Source organism: Clinocottus analis, unplaced genomic scaffold, assembly GCF_023055335.1.
Source record: "Clinocottus analis isolate CAN_PGR_092001 unplaced genomic scaffold, fCliAna1.0.p SCAF_14, whole genome shotgun sequence".
Lineage (NCBI taxonomy): Eukaryota > Metazoa > Chordata > Actinopteri > Perciformes > Cottidae > Clinocottus > Clinocottus analis.
In genome coordinates this window covers 1,985,385-2,002,390 of record NW_027175865.1, presented here as the reverse complement: position 1 = coordinate 2,002,390, position 17,006 = coordinate 1,985,385, and the positions used below count along the sequence as shown (strand labels likewise).

Genomic DNA, 17,006 nt, shown 5'->3' with positions numbered 1-17,006 from the left:
TGTAATCCAAAGCAAACGGTCGTTTTAATTTTCCATCTTTCTTTCTCTTCAGACGTTGATGTTCCATCTCCGGACGAGAAGTCGGTCATCACCTACGTCTCCTCCATCTATGATGCCTTCCCCAAAATCCCCGAGGGAGGAGAGGGCATCGCCGCACAGGCAAGACTCGTTCTGCTCCACACACACACACACACACACACAAGAGTAATTCTAACATGTATGTACTACAGTTTATATCATACTGCACATTTGCCTCAGTTGCCTTCATTTGTGCAATAGTTCTTCATGTTTGTTTTCCATCATCATTCTCAGAAGAAAAGTGTCTTTCCTCATTTAGTTTTGCTCGTCAAGTGTGCAGCTTCTTGAGTAATGACCTGGAACCTTCAAATCATTTTTTGTTAACTTAATGATGCTGTTGCCATTTATTATACATTACTATCTTGGAGTGAAATTAAACCTATAAAAAAATCTGTTTGTAATGTACGATTCCCCTCCCCCTCTCGCTCTCCTTCCATCTCCTCGTCCTCCTGCTCGCTCCTCGTCCGTCACCAGGAGGTGGACCAGCGCTGGTCGGAGTACCAGTCCAGGTTCTCCTCTCTGCTCCAGTGGAGCCGCCAGCATACGGCCCTCATGGCCAACAAGAACTTCCCACAAAACCCCGTTGAACTCAAGGTGAGCGAGCTCTCTCCAAGAGACGGGGAAGAGACGGCGTTAACTTCGTGAACGAAGGAGAGAAACAGTTCGACTGAACTGATAAGAACCTAAAATAGTCGGGTCTTGTGATCCGAATAGTCTCGTGGCAACATTTGGTTGTCAATGGGAATATAATCCGTGTGAACTTGCTCGACTTTCTCTCCAGTCCCACCAACAAGCAGCCAGGGAGAATAAGAAAATCATGTTAAAGAAAAGATCTGAAGTATATTGATAACAAGGAAGTGGGCAGCAGCTTGAGATGCTCGTTGAGAAGCGTGATAACGACCATCCGGAGATCTCTTACTGTCTCTCCCACAGCACTAACTTGTGTCTGACCTTAACCAAAGCATGTGTCACAGTAATATCGACCTCATCCTTGACTTACTTCCTCCTTCAGGCACTTTACAACGAGTACGTCCATTTTAAAGAGACGGAAATCCCCGCCAAGGAGGTCGAGAAAGGTCACATCCAACACCTCTACAAACTGTTTGAGGTAAGAAATGAACGGAGGAGAAACATGAGCGAAAGAGACGAAGTCAGAGGGACAGAGTGTTTTGTTATCAGCGGGTTCGTGCGAGTTTACTAATCGGCTGCATTTGTCTCCTGGAGCGAAGACATTTCTACCGTTTCTGTTGTCATCAACGGCTCAGATTGTCTCAACGGACACGAGTGGAGTGGATGATAGTTCCTCTTTTATTCTCACTCAGCTGATCGTACCGGAGAGTTTGTCTGTGCTGTGACTTATGATCACGTTTAAATGTGGCGCTGACGTAACGGAGGCTCCAAATGGATTTTTCCAAATTGCCACAAGGGGGTCGACTCCTCTGGTTGTATAGAAGTCTATGAGAAAAATAATCTACTTCTCTCTTGATTTATTCCCTCAGTAAACATTTTAAACATGAGTTTATGTCTTAATCTCTAGTTTCATGTCTTCTTTAATATGAATTATGCTCCATTTAGAGTCAAATAAACCATAAATTGTAGTAGTTTTTTTCTCTCTACCACGGCATAGCGACGGCGAATTGCTTTTTTCAAGCCCCGCCCCTTTAGTGCAAGAACTGTATGGTCATTTCTGGTTTCCACAAAACCAAGATGGCGACGGACAAAATGTGGAAATTGAGGCTTGAAAACGGTTATCTGCAAACCAACGGATGACGTCACAGTGACTGCGTCCACTTCTTATAAACACACTGTAGTGCACATGCACTGAGGCATCGTGGGACATAAGTATGTAATTACTGTGTGTGTGTGTGTCCAGGTATGGATAGAGTTCGGACGTATCAAGCTCCCTCAGGGCCTCCATCCCAACGACCTGGAGGAGGAGTGGGGCAAACTCATCTTGGAGATGCTGGAGAGAGAGAAGGCTCTTCGGCCGGCTGTGGAGAGGTACTCGCACTCCCTGGCTCACGAGTCCATTCAAATATCGACTTCAGCAGGAAGCACGCAATTAAATATAAAACGCTGATGCAAGTCTTTGCGGTCAATTTCTCATCAAGTGTGATTTTCAGAGACGAGCCCTTTTAACCTCTCTCTCTCTCTCTCTCTCTCTCTCTCGCTCTGTCTGTTTTCAGGCTAGAGCTGCTGCTACAAAGGGCTAACAAGATCCAGAACATGGCTCTGGACGGCGAGGAGAAGCTCACCCTCGCTAAGAACACACTCCAGGCTGTGAGTACTGCTCTCTTCACACACACATGCAGGGGCAGCAGGTGTATGTTCGGTGCATGTTGGGTAATTTGGCGAGGTAGTTCACAACATGTTGATTATCTGTGAACACAAACGTCCAGTTCTTTCTCTTTTTCGCCACTAGCATTTTTATCCGTTTGAGCTGTGTTGCCAATACTCTTTTTTTTACTTAATCCACATCATCACTTTATTAGAAGCTCATAGAAAGATACAGATGCAAAAAAAAGCTCATCCAACCTTCCCTGCTGTGGCGTCCAGGACATGTCTCGGGTGGAGAGCGGCGAGCCGGTGCAGTGTGAGAGGGAGCTGGCGTGCTGCCTGCAGGACTGCGAGTCTCTGATCAGACAACTCAACCAGGATCTCAAGGTCCTGCGGGATGAGAAGTACTACCAGGTGGAGCAGCTGGAGTTCAGGTGAGTTCGGTTTACTCAAACAGGTTAAAAACACTTCTCTTAGTGGTTCTTGTGCAATTCAATGAGTTACAAACACAGAGAAAGCTAGCAGGCTATTGCGTCATATATTCTTTCTACAGACGTCAGTATTGTGTTTGTCTGCCTTTTTTTTTCACATTTTTATATACAATTATAAGCCTCAGCTTTTATAGAAACCTTTTAGATCTTGGTTGTTTTTAATCATAATATTTCCACATGAACAACTGGACTTTAAGGTATCAGAGAAACAAGTTCTGGACGTTTCTTGTCCCGCTGAACAGCGTCAGAGAAACCCAAATTTGTAAAGTGAAGCTTCTTTATTCAGTGTATTTGTTTCGGATTGTGAGACCTTTGCGGATAATAAAAACCACTGATGAAGTCCTGGGATTTCTGGGAGAAGCTGACGGCAGTTTATTTAAAAAGTTGAAGTTAAAAACATCGCCAAACCTCTTGTTGTGTCGTGTCATTGAGGAACCCCGAGCAGCAGACAATGAACCAGTTAAGCTGCTGACTGAATGCTTTCCTGTCTCTATACGACATCGCTGCGTCTTCAACACAAATCGAACACAAAAGCAATAAGTACGTAACGATGAGCGTGTTTCTGTCATCCTCAGAGTGACTTGCCTTCAAGAGGAGCTGGTCTCCCTCAGACTGCAGTGCTCCAGCGTCTACAGGAAAGGCAACTTCTCCCAGGCGCTGGGCACCATCGGGGCGGAGCGCCCCAGTCAGAGAACCACGGACGGCGGCCTGACGCTGGGCCAGACCCTGCTGGGGGCCGTCGGGGCCGTGGGCGCGGTCGGCGCCGCGCTCCTGCGACGGCCCACGGCTCGCTCCCAGCTGGTGGCCATGTCGTCATCGGAGGACGAAGGGAGCCTGAGGTTCATCTACGAGCTGCTGGGATGGGTGGAGGAGACGCAGGTCAGAAACCGGAGCTCTTGGTGGATTTCTGTCTTGATGATTTGAAATGTAGTGATTTGATTTAGTGTATGAAATAGAACGGACACATAAAACAGAAGAAAGGAACAAATCCTGACATTTAAAATACTTATGAAACGGTCGAAATATTCAAAACCATTAATATTACCATAACTAATAATCAAATCTACATTCAAAAGGCATTATAAGAAATGTTTTGTGCGTTTCAGGACCTTTTGGAGCGAGCCGAATGGGGCGCCGACCTCCCCTCGGTGGAAAACAACCTACAGGAGCACACCGCCGTACACGCCGCCGTCGAGGAGCTCGTGAGCAGCCTGCAGGAGGCTCGCGGCTACGAGGTGCACACACACACACACACACACACACACACACACGTCGATCCATCCTACTCTGCACATCTCCGGGCCGAGAGCCACGAGAGGTTTGTGACGATGCTCTACCTTCCTCTCCTTCAGGCTAAAGTGTCTCCGAACTTCAAGAGCAGTTACTCTGAAACGCTGGCCAAGCTGGAGCACCAGTACTGCAAGCTCCTGGTCAGTGTCTGAGAAAGATCTGTGTGTGTCTGTCTGTCATTGTGTGTGTTTTAGTGGTAACGCTTCTTTGTCTCCCAGTTCACCCCCTTCATCAGTTAATCCCATTACACCGTGGCAGGACTCTCAACACTTAATTTTGCATCTGCTCTATTTGCTCCTCCCTCCTCTCTCTCTCTCTTTTGATTTCTTTGTCCCCTCTTGCTTCTTGTGTCTTAATATATTTCTGGTTTTACATACATTATTAATTCCTAACACTGTATGAAGGATTAGATGAGCACGATCACAAAATTATATATGTATATATATGCTGTGGGAAATTAGAAAATGACGCTCGATGGAATAATGTCTTTTAAAAGATTATTTATATCCTTGTATGAAAGCTCATTTAAAAATGAATCGGTAAAGGCCACAGCTCTCCACCAAACTTTTGTATAATTTCCATCGATATTCTGAAGGGTTTTGCAGAGGCATTTGTTCATGCATCATTCATAGCCTGTTTTATACAACATTTTATTAAAAAAAATATGGAGAAAATAGATTTTTATTTTCAAGTAGCTGTTGACATTTTGTCCTGCTTCATGGAGTGAAACAAAGAGATATTCAAACCACGCTGTGTAGAAAAGTCTAATATGTTAAAATAAAACGGTCTCGTCTGAACACCGGCCGTGTCTGACCTTCAGTGACCTTTGTCATCCACGTTGTTGTCTCTCTCTCTCTCTGCACTGCTGATCGGTATTGATGACGATGTCTGTTTGTGTGATTAACATAGGAACACTCGTCGTGGCGCCTGCGGAGCTTGGAGAGCCTGCACGCCTTCGTGTCACACTGCACCGAGGAGCTGATCTGGCTCAACGAGAGGGAGGAGGAGGAGATCGCCTTCGACTGGAGCGACAACAACACCGGCATGAACGCCAAGAGAGACTTGTACAGCGTGAGTGCGAGGGGGAGAGGGGGGGAAGGGGCCCGCCCCCCAACTACCTGTCGCGTTCGTGCAACGCCAGCGTGACGCCGCAGGCCTCTGGGAGGCGTTTGTTAAAAGGAAAAAGAGCGAGAGAGGCGTTCATAAGACAAGCCTCTCTTTTTTTAGTTTACACAAATATAAAAACCAGTAATCTACTGCAACCGCCCGTCTCTTCCGGTTCTGTTTGCAGGAAACGAGGTTAGAGCTGGAGGAGAAACAAGATGTGATGCAGTCGCTGCAGGAAACGGCCAACCGCCTGTGTCTGGAGAACCATCCAGCCAAACAGACCGTGGAGGTGAATCTTTTCTCCTGCGACTGAATGACCTTTAAACATGTCGGCTCGGGCCTCGTTTGTCGGAGCAGCTCAACCTTAAATGCTTCTGATATAAAATCCCACTTTTCTTCGGTTCGACCGTGCTCTTCGTGATATTTAGTTTGCATTTTGAGAAGTCTATGAATGTAAATGGCATTCAAAAGGGAAGAAGTTGAAATGTGACTTTTAAGGAAAACTTTTTGCCAAACAGTTTGAATTTCTAATTATATCCAATAGAGACATTTTTTTTTTTTTAAATTATTCCATCGTTTTGGCTGTGTTAATGCATTTCTTATACATTTTGGCAAGTTGTTTTTTTATTTTGAAAGTTCCACCCTAGCTCATAATACGTCTATAATATACTGTGTACAGACACTCAGACTCTAAGAAAGGGCTTCATAAGAAAAGAGCATATCGATTGCCTCTTAATGGCTCTCAACATGGCGACGGCTGAGCCGGCAGCTAGGAGCTAACAGCGCTAACAGTGCAGACTTCATGAAGAAAACAGCAGTGGGACTATGTAAACAAACTGGTCATCTAGAGGTTCAACTACTGAAACTAAATGAATATTTTGGGGAAAACAGTATTATGGGAACGTAACTGCAGTGCGGCGTCTCTCTCTCTCTCTCTCTCTCTGCTTTCAGGCGTACAGTGCGGCCCTGCAGACTCAGTGGCAGTGGGTGAACCAGCTCTGCGTGTGCGTGGAGCAGCATCTCAAGGACAACACGGCCTACTTCCAGGTGAGGCGACAAAAACCCACATGGGAGACCTGTGCTGGCTGCTCTTCCTCGACACCGGGCGTGATCCCGGTGAAAATCATCCCACTAATCATGTTTACCGTCCCTGTCTCCCGCGTTCAGTTCATGGGAGATGCTCGCGACTGCGAGTCGTACCTGCGCCAGCTCCAGGAAACCATCAAGAGACAGTACACCTGTGACAAGAACAGCAGACTGAGCAAACTGGAGGACCTGCTGCAGGACTCAATGGTACCTGTTCCACCCTCCGGGTTTGATCTCCAGTTCTGACGCTGGTCGAACTTTTATGGGCGACTCCACACAAAGAAATGTCACATGCAGCAGATTCATGGACTTAATAGAAATGCACAAATTGAGACAGATTCCTCAGTGGCGAGCAAAGCACCTGACTCTCAAATGTATCTAAGACACTCGGTAGGAAACCGTAGAAGTTGAGTGAAGTCTTTATTTCAGTACGATCAATCCAGGAAGTGGCTTTCCTTTCAAAACAAAAGGTGCTCATTTTCACCGTTTCTGTTCCCCCTCGCCGTTTCACCTCAAGCCCTGACGCCACCTTGTGTCCACAGCGCAAACCTACACTTAACCAATGTGAAAGAATCCCTAGGACTTTAGCTTTAACGTGAACTACTTCCTCATGTCCACGTAGCAGCGCGGCAACGGAGCGCTGCAGTCGCGTCGTCCTGATGGTCGCTGCGCCTCGGCAGCCGCAGCGCGCCACACGACGGCGGGGAAGTAATCTGTTAAGAGAGCTTTCGCTGAATCATCCCCCCTCCCTCTCCGTGTCCCATTTGTTAGACTGCCATTTTCACACCTACCTTCCACACACACACACACACACACACACGCACACGCCTCTGACTTGAAGCAGATGGCCGTGCTCGTGTGGGCAGCGCTCCACAGGCCGGAGCGGTGAGCGTCCCCTCAATAAAAAGGGCGTGTGTCACGAACAGCTGCTCTTTTCACAAGATCTGTGTGCAGCCTTGTGACGTGCCGTGTGTGAGTGTGTGTGTGTCCCCGTCGCCACGCGCTATGATGGAACGCTGAGAGCATCTATTCATTGCATCCATCTAGTTTAAAACAAACAAACAGCAGAAGCTTTTGTTCACAACCCGAGGAGATGATATGACATCAGCCCTTTGACTCTCTATCATGCGGAGATTACACTTCTCACGGTCTGACTAAGATCCTGATATTAAAGTACGTCTAAAACTAAAGGTTAGATTTGAGTAAGCTCTTACTGTCGTCGAAGGACAATTTAGTACGTCTCCAGACTAACTTCTCCCGAGATGCCCAGAGAGAGAATATCAACGCTTCTCTGATAATCAAATTGTTCTCATAGCGATGGTGGTTCGTTCTTGTGGTTCTAATTAATTTGGACTTCTTCATGCCCCCACGTTTAAATGCGTCTCCTGATTAATTCTGTTTCCTCCGGCTCGTTATTTTACTTGTTCCCGTCGTGCTGACTGCAGCGAACAGACGCGTCAGTGTGAAATTCATTTCTGGGGTGTAATTTTAGTTATTTATAGCGCCCCGTCACCCCATCACCCCGTTCTACCTCCTTTCTTCTATCTCACTCCGTCTCCACCTCTCACTCAACCCATCTCTTTGCGGTCGCTACCTCTCTCCCTGCTGTCTGCGTCTCTATAATGAACCTGTAATGACTCCCTCTGCTGGGGGACAGGCATAAATTGAATGTGAATCTACTTGTCAGGGTGGGAGAGCTCACCTTTTTAAAGGCCTAATGGGGAGAGCGAGTCGGGAAATCCACTCACCACAGGGGCTACAGGCTAATAGGCTAACCATCATTCTTATTCATAATCCACACTTCTTTTTTTTTACCATGCTACACATAACATAAAGAAAGATGTACGGTGACATTTAGCTCACCATCATCTCCCAGGATGAAGCCTACTATTCTGTGAAGGTAGATTTGTGTCTTTTCTACCCGAGCAAATTTCTAGTTTATAAGTCAATTATCTCCAAATCTTTGCTCTCAATAAAAAAAATTGAGAGCAAAAAAAAGAAACCTTCCAAAAAAATATGCCGTTTTTTTCAAGGTTTTTTTTTTGAGAGTGCTTTTTTTTTAGAAAGAGAGAGCTTTTTTTTAAAGCGCCATTTTTTTCTTTTTGAGTGCATTTTTTTTTTTTAAACCAAATTTTTTTTGAGAGCTTTTTTTTTATTTTTTTTAAAGACCAAATTTAATTTTGAGAGCATTTTCTTTTTTTCTTTTTTTTTGAGCAAATTTTTTTTTTTTTTTCGAGCAAATTTTAAATTTGAGTGTTTTTTTTTTTCATTGAGAACAAAGATTTGGAGATAATTTACTTACAAACTCGAAATTTGCTTGGGTAAAAAGTACACAAATCTATCTTCATACTATTCTCGTTTAGCAACAAAAATAAGTGACTAACTCAGAAAATGACCGAGTAGGACAGGAAAGTATTCAATGCTCTCATCAAAAAGCATTTATTAAAAGAGCCAACATGTTTCGACCACTTCTAAAAAGACGGACCGTATAGAAGTCTCTGAAAAGATTGATGCATTCCCTCAGTAAACACTGTAAATATGAGTTTATGGTCTCAACCTCTAGTTTCAAGTCTTCTTCATTACAGCATGACGCTCATTCAGTGAATGATCACTCTGAGACGGGTCGGTCCTAAAGCTCCTCTCCGCCCCGCAGGAGGAGAAGGAGCAGCTGATCGAGTACCGCAGCACGGTGGCGAGCCTGGTGGGCCGGGCCAAGGCGGTGGTGCAGCTCCGGCCGCGCAACGCAGAGAGCACCCTGAGGTCCACGACGCCCATCAGAGCCATCTGCGACTACAGACAGATAGAGGTATGGGCGACCCACCACACACACACACACACGCGTGTGCATGTTATAGTTTGTTATAGCCTTGCTGTTTCCCATCTCAGCTCTGGAGAAATCGCTGTTGTGTCAGGAAATGTTGACTTCCAGGACGAACTGAGACTCCACCCACTCTTATTGTTTTAACCCTCACCACCGACCGCCTCCCCTCTGCCCTGCACTTCCTGTCCAAGCCCCTCCCACATCCACTTTGTGGCCGCTGTATTATCTATCGCTCCTTCCTCCATGCGGTGTGGAGTTTAGTTTTTAGTTTTACTTTGTGTGTCTACACACGATCTCTTCCCACCACCCAGGTGGTCTCTATTGATGAATAGCGGTGATTTTTTTTCACTGCACTTGTACCGGCGAGTATAAATAGCAGCGCTCAATTTGGGAAGCTGAATCGCGATCCAGCATTTATCCCTCACATCGTTCTCTCAATAGAGGATCCTAGTATCTTTGTAAACGGCCAAAAAGCAGGAAGTAAAGTCGTGATTGATGAGCGGAGAGCTGAAGGTGTGCGTTGATTCCCCCTCAGAGCCACATTTATGTAACGCATACAGAAACGAGTGAAGTCTCCATCCCTTCCTCCCCCTCTTCGCTGCGACGTCCTCAGAGAGTCGAAGAGCCAATGAATTAAACATCTGTCTCATCCCCGGTGGGAAACCAGCGCCCTCCCCGCATCACGGACAGGCTGCTATTTTTAGTTTGCCGCGTTAGATTCCTCAAGAGCCAGTTAGTCCATCGGAGCGCACTGAAAGTGAGGTGGTGTTGCGTCCAGGTGGAGAAAGGAAGGTGGTCTTCTTCAGACGATCGGAGCTGAAAGTTAAAACAAATCAGTGTGTGCTGGCAAACGTGCACGTGACCAAAAGTAATCTTTCTCTCCTTCACTTTCCTGTGTCTCCTCCTTTCTCTCTCCATACCCTTATGTACCTTTTTTGCCTTTCCCTTCTCACCACCCTCCTCCTCCTCCTCCTCCTCTTCCTCCTCCTGTTCCCTTCCTCTGGGCTGACAAGACAAACGTTCAGGTATAGCTGCCTATATTCTCCCTCTCTCACCTCAGATTCTCACACTGCACACACACGCCTCGCCGCCTGGTTGCCCGTCTCTTATCAGCCCATGTAGTCGCTGTCGTTAATGAGTTTGATCCTCGCCCTGGCGGGTCAAACAGTAGGTGTGTGTGACTCTGGTCCTTCTTCCTGCCCATTCATTGGATTTTCTATCCTAAAGAAATGGAAAATTGGGCCTGAAAACAAAATTGTGGTTACAGTTTTGACGGTTGAACATCGACCGTAGAGAGCGATCGTAGCACTCACAAACACACAGATTCATCTCCATGTATGTCCACCATTTATCCACTTTGTTGTACTACTACTACTACTACTACTACTACATACTAATACTTTCACACTGACCGCCTAAGAGGTAAAAAGTGAGGATGAGAGACGGCATCAGCGCTGATAAGAGCAGGAGGCGACCAGTGAGCTGAACTGAACTGGATTTAACACGCCCTCATTCAGTCAGTCAGTCAGGCAATGACACGTCGCAGCTTTAAACTTTTTAATTTACATTCCATGTGCATACTGTATGTGCATAGCATTGCATTATGGATGTGTTCATGACAGGTGTGTGCAGGGAGGGGGTGAGAGGGGGTGGAGGGTGGGGGGGAGGCAGCCCTAAAACACTTTGCCTGGTGTTTTATTTTAGAGAATAAATGCTCTAATTACAGACTTTGTTTTTGTCCCGTGCTGAGTTTCTTTAAATTTGTTGGTGAATTTGTGTAACTCAGCACAGGTATCAATACACCTGACTGTAAGGGAATGATTGGAGCGCTTTGACGTGGGGTTGCATGAGGTACTGATCACCAGTCAGTGTATTTTCCAACAGTGGACGGACAGTTTGGAGAAGCAGCACGGGAGCAAATCAATGCACCTAAAAAAAAAATCCATTTCAGCTCATGTGTGCGTTATATTTAGAATATTTTTATATATTCATAATATATTCATTTGCTCCCTCGCTGATGCTTGTGGGTCTGTTTCTCCAAACTCTGCCTGCTGTCCGTTGACTGAATATCTTCCTCATACAACCAAGGTTCATAAAGTCTGAACTGTCACTTTTTTGAAGTGTGGAGGTGCAAAGTTCCCCTGTCAGGGTCTCTAATGTCATGTCATTTAAGGGCTTCTTGCTAACTTCATGAAATCCATGAATGTTTTGTATTTTGTGTTGCATTATGAGTTTGTTGCTCTCAACTTTTGGTTTACTTATTTCCTTTTCCCCGATTTGTGCTCTTTTTTTTCCTCTAATCCCTCCACCATCCATCCCCCCTTTTCTAACCTCTGTCGTGTTTCTGTTGAACCAACGTCCTCCCTTTCTTGTAATCTTCTCTTACTTTCCCATCTTGTTCTTCATCTGTTCCTGTTCCCTTCATCACTCCCAACATCCGTATTCCCATAACCTCCACCCCCCTCTTTCCCTCCATCCTTCCATGCGTGCATCGATCTATCCCCCTTCTCCCGCCTCCTCTCAGATCACGATAACCCGCGGCGAGGAGTGTGTGCTGGAGGACAACTCTCAGAGGACCAAGTGGAAGGTGATCAGCACGACGGGGAACGAGGCCATGGTCCCCTCGGTGTGTTTCACCGTCCCGCCGCCCAACCAGGAGGCCATGGACACGGCCAGCAGGTGGGACACACGCGCCAGGAATTGGTTTCCGGTTTCTAAAATATGTCAGGAAGTGGTAAGAAAACTGTGTGTGTGTGTGTGTGTGTAGGGCAGAGCAGCTGTACCAGAAGGTCATGTCTCTGTGGCATGAGCTGCATGTGAACATGAAGAGTGTGGTGTCCTGGCACTACCTGCTCAAAGACATCCGGACCGTCTCCGGATGGAACCTGGACACGGTGAGACACGGCCGTCTTTCTTTTGGCCGTCTTTCTTTTGGCCGTCTTTCTTTTGGCCGTCTTTCTTTTTCTGTGTCCTCCTCCACTTCCTCCTTCTCCTCCTCCTCCTCCTCACCGTCTCCCTCTTGTTGTCTCACCCGTCAGGTTCGCGGCCAGGCCCCCGCGGAGCGGCAGCAGGTCCTGGATCACATGGAGTCCCAGCTGGCCGACTTCCTGTCGGACAGCAAAGAGAGCTCAGAGTTCACGGCGGGCGAGAGGCGCGAGCTGGAGAAGGACGTCCAGCAGGCCCAGCAGCACTGCGAGGACCTGCTGCTCAACATGGAAACCGGTGGGACACACATGCACACACACCTCCTGAACACTTAGATTGGTAACAGTTGTGGTGACTAAGTACATACTCAAGTACCTCAACTTTGAGGTATTTTCTTGCCATGACGCTTAAAACTTGTACTCCGTTACATCTCAGTGGGAAATATGTAAAAGCAAATGGCTGCAGGGTTTCTGGTCAGGCCCCAAATAACTGTTTTCTGTCTCTCTCTCTCTCTCCAGTGGAGAAGGACGAGTCAGTCTCCCGTTCGTACCTGTCGGAGCTGCAGAACATCACCCTTCGACTAAATGAGGCCGAGCAGAGACTAATGAGGGGGATTCAGACTCCGCCCCCGAGCCGGCTGTCAGGTGACAGCGCTGACAACACCGTGCAGATAGCGGAGCAGGAGGTCAGTTTGAGCGCCATCTGCTGGCTGCAATGGGCAATATTTAATATCAGCTCTTTGGAAACACAAAGATTTGTTTTACTGGAAAACAACGAGCAATATTCCTTTTTGAAATTACAATATGGTCACCAGGACGGTATTAACCCCCCCCCCCTCGTTTCACATTTCCTGTGCAGAAACTGCAGTCGGAGCTAGACGGCGTGCGCTCCAGCCTGGGCGACGTGTCTCGCCGCTGCGTCAGTTTCTTCGAGGAGAAGCCGACGTCCTCCAGCATTCCCGTTCTCCGGTCGGAACTCAACAAGGCCGTGGAGAAGACGGACAAACTGCACAACCTCTCGACCGTCTACCTGGAAAAGTTCGCGATATTTTTTTACACTGATCGATTAACTCAAACATTCAAATATACGTGAATGTCTCACTCACTCTTTACCTTTTAACCTCCTTCAGGTTAAAAACGGTGGACATCCTGATGCGCAGCCTGGATGAAGCGGAGAGCCACGTCAGGAAGAACGAGAGCAGGCTGAGCGAAGAGGACGTCGTTCCCGCCGACGCGCCGACCATCCAAAGCCTCAGAGATCAACTCGGGGTAAAGGACATGCCGTCATATCAACGAAATGCTTTGCGTTGTGAAACCATTTTAACGTTTTTGCCGCATCCTCTCCGTCCGATCTCTCGCTCCAGAGGTGGCAGGCGGAGCTCGTCGAGCAGGAGGGCATCTTCCAGGCTCTGCGGGCGGAGGTGGGTCGGGCCAAAGAGGCGGGCTCCCAGCTCAGCAGGCTCCACCCGGACCGCAGCGCCGAGCTGGAGCGCTACCAGGAGAGAGCCAATCAGATGGCCGAGAGGTGGAGCGGCGTCAAGAGACAGATGGAGACACGGTGAGCAGGACGGGGGGGGGAAGAGACCAGAGAGCTTTTCATCTCTTTGGGGAAGAGATGAGGAGAAGGGATAGTGCTCCGTTAGATCATGTGACACTTGGAGTGCTCTCAGATGGACTTTATTTAACGAATAATGTTCTGCAGACGGACCGATCTCGAGGCCCTGGGCTCGGCCCTGCAGCAGTACAGAGGCGGTCACTCCGCTCTGATCAGCTGGATCGAGGAAACGACAGAGAGACAGGAGAACACACAACCCTCACAGACGGACAGCAAGGCGCTGTCCGAACAACTGGCCCAGCAGACGGTTGGTAACACTAAACGCTCGGAAACGATCCCGGGATTAGAAATATCAGCGTCAAATGTTCTATAATGGAAAAATAAGGATAAAACTAAATGGAACATGTAGACTTTAATAAATGATGTGTGGTTTTATGTCTGATTCTTCTCCCCAGGCATTAGTAGCTGAGATTGAACAGAATCAGGCCAAACTCGACGAGTGCCAGACTCACTCCAAACTGTACTGCACCTCCGTGAAGGTAAGAGACTCTTCCTGTTTGTTTCTCATGTGCAGCCTATCACATGTGTTAGAGAAACAGCTCCACACTTCAGTTTAATGGAAACTAGTATTCCATTAATACGTTGAAATAGTCTCTCTTGCATTATGTGCAATCACAATGCAGGCGTTGAACTTACCCATAAGTAATGTGGCTGTGTTCTTCAGGACTACGAGCTGCAGCTGATGACCTACAGAGCCTTCGTAGAAACGACGCACAAGTCGCCCGTCAAGAGGAGGAGGATGCACTCTTCCTCTGACGCCATCACTCAGGAGGTGAGGACCGGTCGACTCTTGTAAGTATCAAAAATGATCGTTTTTTAAATATTGAGCTGATCTGAATCTTGTGTTTGCTTCTGGACGGTTTTCTCTCTGCAGTTCATGGACTTGCGGACGCGCTACACAGCCTTGGTCACGTTGACCACCCAACACGTGAAGTACATCAGCGATGCCCTGAGAAGACTAGAAGAGGAAGAGGTGGGGCTTTTGTTTCCGCTTTGTATCGCCTCCGTGTCTGTTTGCGTGGTTGGATTCAGTCACTGCACTGTGAGGAATTCATCTTGAATTGCTTTTCTGTGCAGAAAGAGGTGGAGGAGGAGAAGCAGGCCAGGGTGGGCCATGTTTCAGACCTGCTGGGCTGGGTCAAAGGCCTGCAGGGACGGACCGGGGGGCCCAACGCAGAGTCCTCTCTCGCTGCTCAGCAGGTACAACAAAAATCTAACATGTCTATGCACATTATTCTGAATATAAATACATGTAGATCATAACCCTTCCTCATGAATTCAATATAATTGGTGGTTTTATTTTATAAAGAGCACCGTGCGTGTGTGTGTTCCTCTAAAAGGCAATCAGTGAACAGCTGGCAGCCAAGAAAGACGAAGTGGCCGAAGCCATCAGGAGCACTCAGGTCTTCCTGCTGTCGAAACAGGCCAGCAAGTAAGATCACACACACAATGCATCCACTCCACGTGCTGTTTGTCTTCACCCAGGTCCTAGAGTCTCGCGACTCAAGGTCTACCTAAGTAAAGAAAAGCCAAACTTTCCCTTTTAGCATAATGTTTCAAGGGAATGTTTCAAATAAACAGCTTTACATTACTGTAATATTTATTATCAGCTGGTTATTGTACCAAATGGCTTGTATTTTCTCTCACAAAGCCCACCCGCTGTGTCCTCCTCCCTTGCGCCCCCCTCAGGTTGTCCCCAGAGGAGCGCGCTAATGTCGAGGCTCAGCTGGACGGGCTGACGGCCACCTACAACCAGATGTGTGACAGCTCCGCCCAGCAGCTGCAGCAGCTGGAGCAGCAACTGGCCAAAGAGGAGGAAAGAAAGGTATATCGGTTGGAGGGGGGGTAGCGCTGGTTTGTGAGGAGAAAAAGATGTGTTTTCAGGTTTTTCAAGCTTACCGAAATGTATTTGTTAAAATGTTTCGCCGTAAACGCCTGCGAGCTAAGCGTGACGTCGAGTGTGGGCCAGCGAGAGTGTGTGTGTGTGCGCGATCTACAGCATGATGTGTGTTCACCGATTTTTCGACAAACATCACCACTTATGACGTGTCTCACTTATTGACTTGGTTTAACAAACATCACAGACCCTGTTCAGACGTGTATCCAGATGATCCAAAATCATACCATTTTACTTTTGCCGCTTTTGTTTGAGATCCTCCTTTTGTCATTTAAGGAGACGGTGCAAATAATAGAAGGAAAGCTGTTTCTGTATGAAGGTAGATTTGTGTCTTTTTTTACCCAACCAAATTTCTAGTTTGTAAGTAAATTATCTCCAAATCTTTGCGCTCAATAAAAAAAAAAGCTCTCAAAAAAAATGCTTTAACGCATTTTTTTTTTTCAGATCGCCTTTTTTTTTTTTTTAACAATTTTTTGGGCGGGGGGAATTATTTTTGAGAGCAAATTTTAGTTTTGAGAGTATTTTTTTTTTTTTGGAGCGTTTTTTTTTTTTTTTTTTTTTTTTTGAGAGCAAATTTTAGTTTTGAGAGATTTTTTTTTTTTTGAATTTTTTTTTTTTTTTTTTTTTTGAGAACAAATTTTAGTTTTGAGAGATTTTTTTTTGGAGGGTTTTTTTTTTTTTTTTTTTTTTTGAGAACAAATTTTAGTTTTGAGAGCTTTTTTTTTGAGAGCATATTTTTATTATATTTTTTTGAGAGCAAAGATTTGGAGATAATTTACTTACAAACTAGAAATTTGCTTGGGTAAAAAAGACACAAATCTATCTTCATATTTTTGAAGGTTTTGTTTTTGTACATTAACACAAAAGAGTTCACTGGATGACGCCGTCTGAATCGGGCCGTAGCATGAAGTGTTCCACTCACTGGCATTGTTCTCCTGAAAGCCTGCAGTCATTTCACCATCTAGCCTCACCTTAGTTTTTGTCATCATCATCACACCATCATCATCGTAAACACATCTGCTGAACTGCTAACATGGTTAATACATGGCCTCAGTGGTGCCGCACAAGTCATGCTAGCAGTTAGCTAGAAGCTGTAGAGCTTTCTGTAGATCCACGGTTAGAAACAATCATTTACGGAATAAATACATTTTAATCATCTCTGTAGCTGCCGAATAAAATCATATTTTTTTTTCATGCAGTAGTGAAAGAATGCCACTGCATCATGTTTAGCACATGTATGCAGTGGACCGACCACACATGCACAGTCAGCTCTCACGTGGTCATTCCTGTCCTGCCACATGCAATATGGTCCATCGGTCAGAAAATAGATTGAATGTGTGATAATTCCAGGTTTCAAGTGATCCTTGATGATAATTCTTATGTCTTAACAGCTGCACTTCACGACCGATTCCTCTGTGAA

At 46.3% G+C, this 17,006-nt stretch overlaps 1 protein-coding gene across 1 annotated transcript in view; it reads left to right on the top strand.

The window, feature by feature from the left end:
- Positions 1–17,006, top strand: part of macf1a (microtubule actin crosslinking factor 1a) — a 173,078-nt gene that overhangs the window by 86,400 nt on the left and 69,672 nt on the right. Inside the window, exons 9-36 of the mRNA XM_068576059.1 lie at positions 53–159; positions 553–672; positions 1,091–1,186; positions 1,952–2,079; positions 2,265–2,358; positions 2,635–2,789; positions 3,422–3,725; positions 3,953–4,081; positions 4,199–4,276; positions 5,046–5,207; positions 5,428–5,532; positions 6,195–6,290; positions 6,411–6,536; positions 8,983–9,135; positions 11,675–11,829; positions 11,918–12,044; positions 12,189–12,372; positions 12,594–12,760; positions 12,934–13,112; positions 13,205–13,343; positions 13,439–13,632; positions 13,777–13,936; positions 14,085–14,168; positions 14,354–14,461; positions 14,564–14,662; positions 14,767–14,889; positions 15,030–15,121; positions 15,379–15,514. Of these exons, the coding sequence (XP_068432160.1) occupies positions 53–159; positions 553–672; positions 1,091–1,186; positions 1,952–2,079; positions 2,265–2,358; positions 2,635–2,789; positions 3,422–3,725; positions 3,953–4,081; positions 4,199–4,276; positions 5,046–5,207; positions 5,428–5,532; positions 6,195–6,290; positions 6,411–6,536; positions 8,983–9,135; positions 11,675–11,829; positions 11,918–12,044; positions 12,189–12,372; positions 12,594–12,760; positions 12,934–13,112; positions 13,205–13,343; positions 13,439–13,632; positions 13,777–13,936; positions 14,085–14,168; positions 14,354–14,461; positions 14,564–14,662; positions 14,767–14,889; positions 15,030–15,121; positions 15,379–15,514 (3,800 nt within the window). The remainder of the gene's footprint in view (positions 1–52; positions 160–552; positions 673–1,090; positions 1,187–1,951; positions 2,080–2,264; positions 2,359–2,634; positions 2,790–3,421; positions 3,726–3,952; positions 4,082–4,198; positions 4,277–5,045; positions 5,208–5,427; positions 5,533–6,194; positions 6,291–6,410; positions 6,537–8,982; positions 9,136–11,674; positions 11,830–11,917; positions 12,045–12,188; positions 12,373–12,593; positions 12,761–12,933; positions 13,113–13,204; positions 13,344–13,438; positions 13,633–13,776; positions 13,937–14,084; positions 14,169–14,353; positions 14,462–14,563; positions 14,663–14,766; positions 14,890–15,029; positions 15,122–15,378; positions 15,515–17,006) is intronic.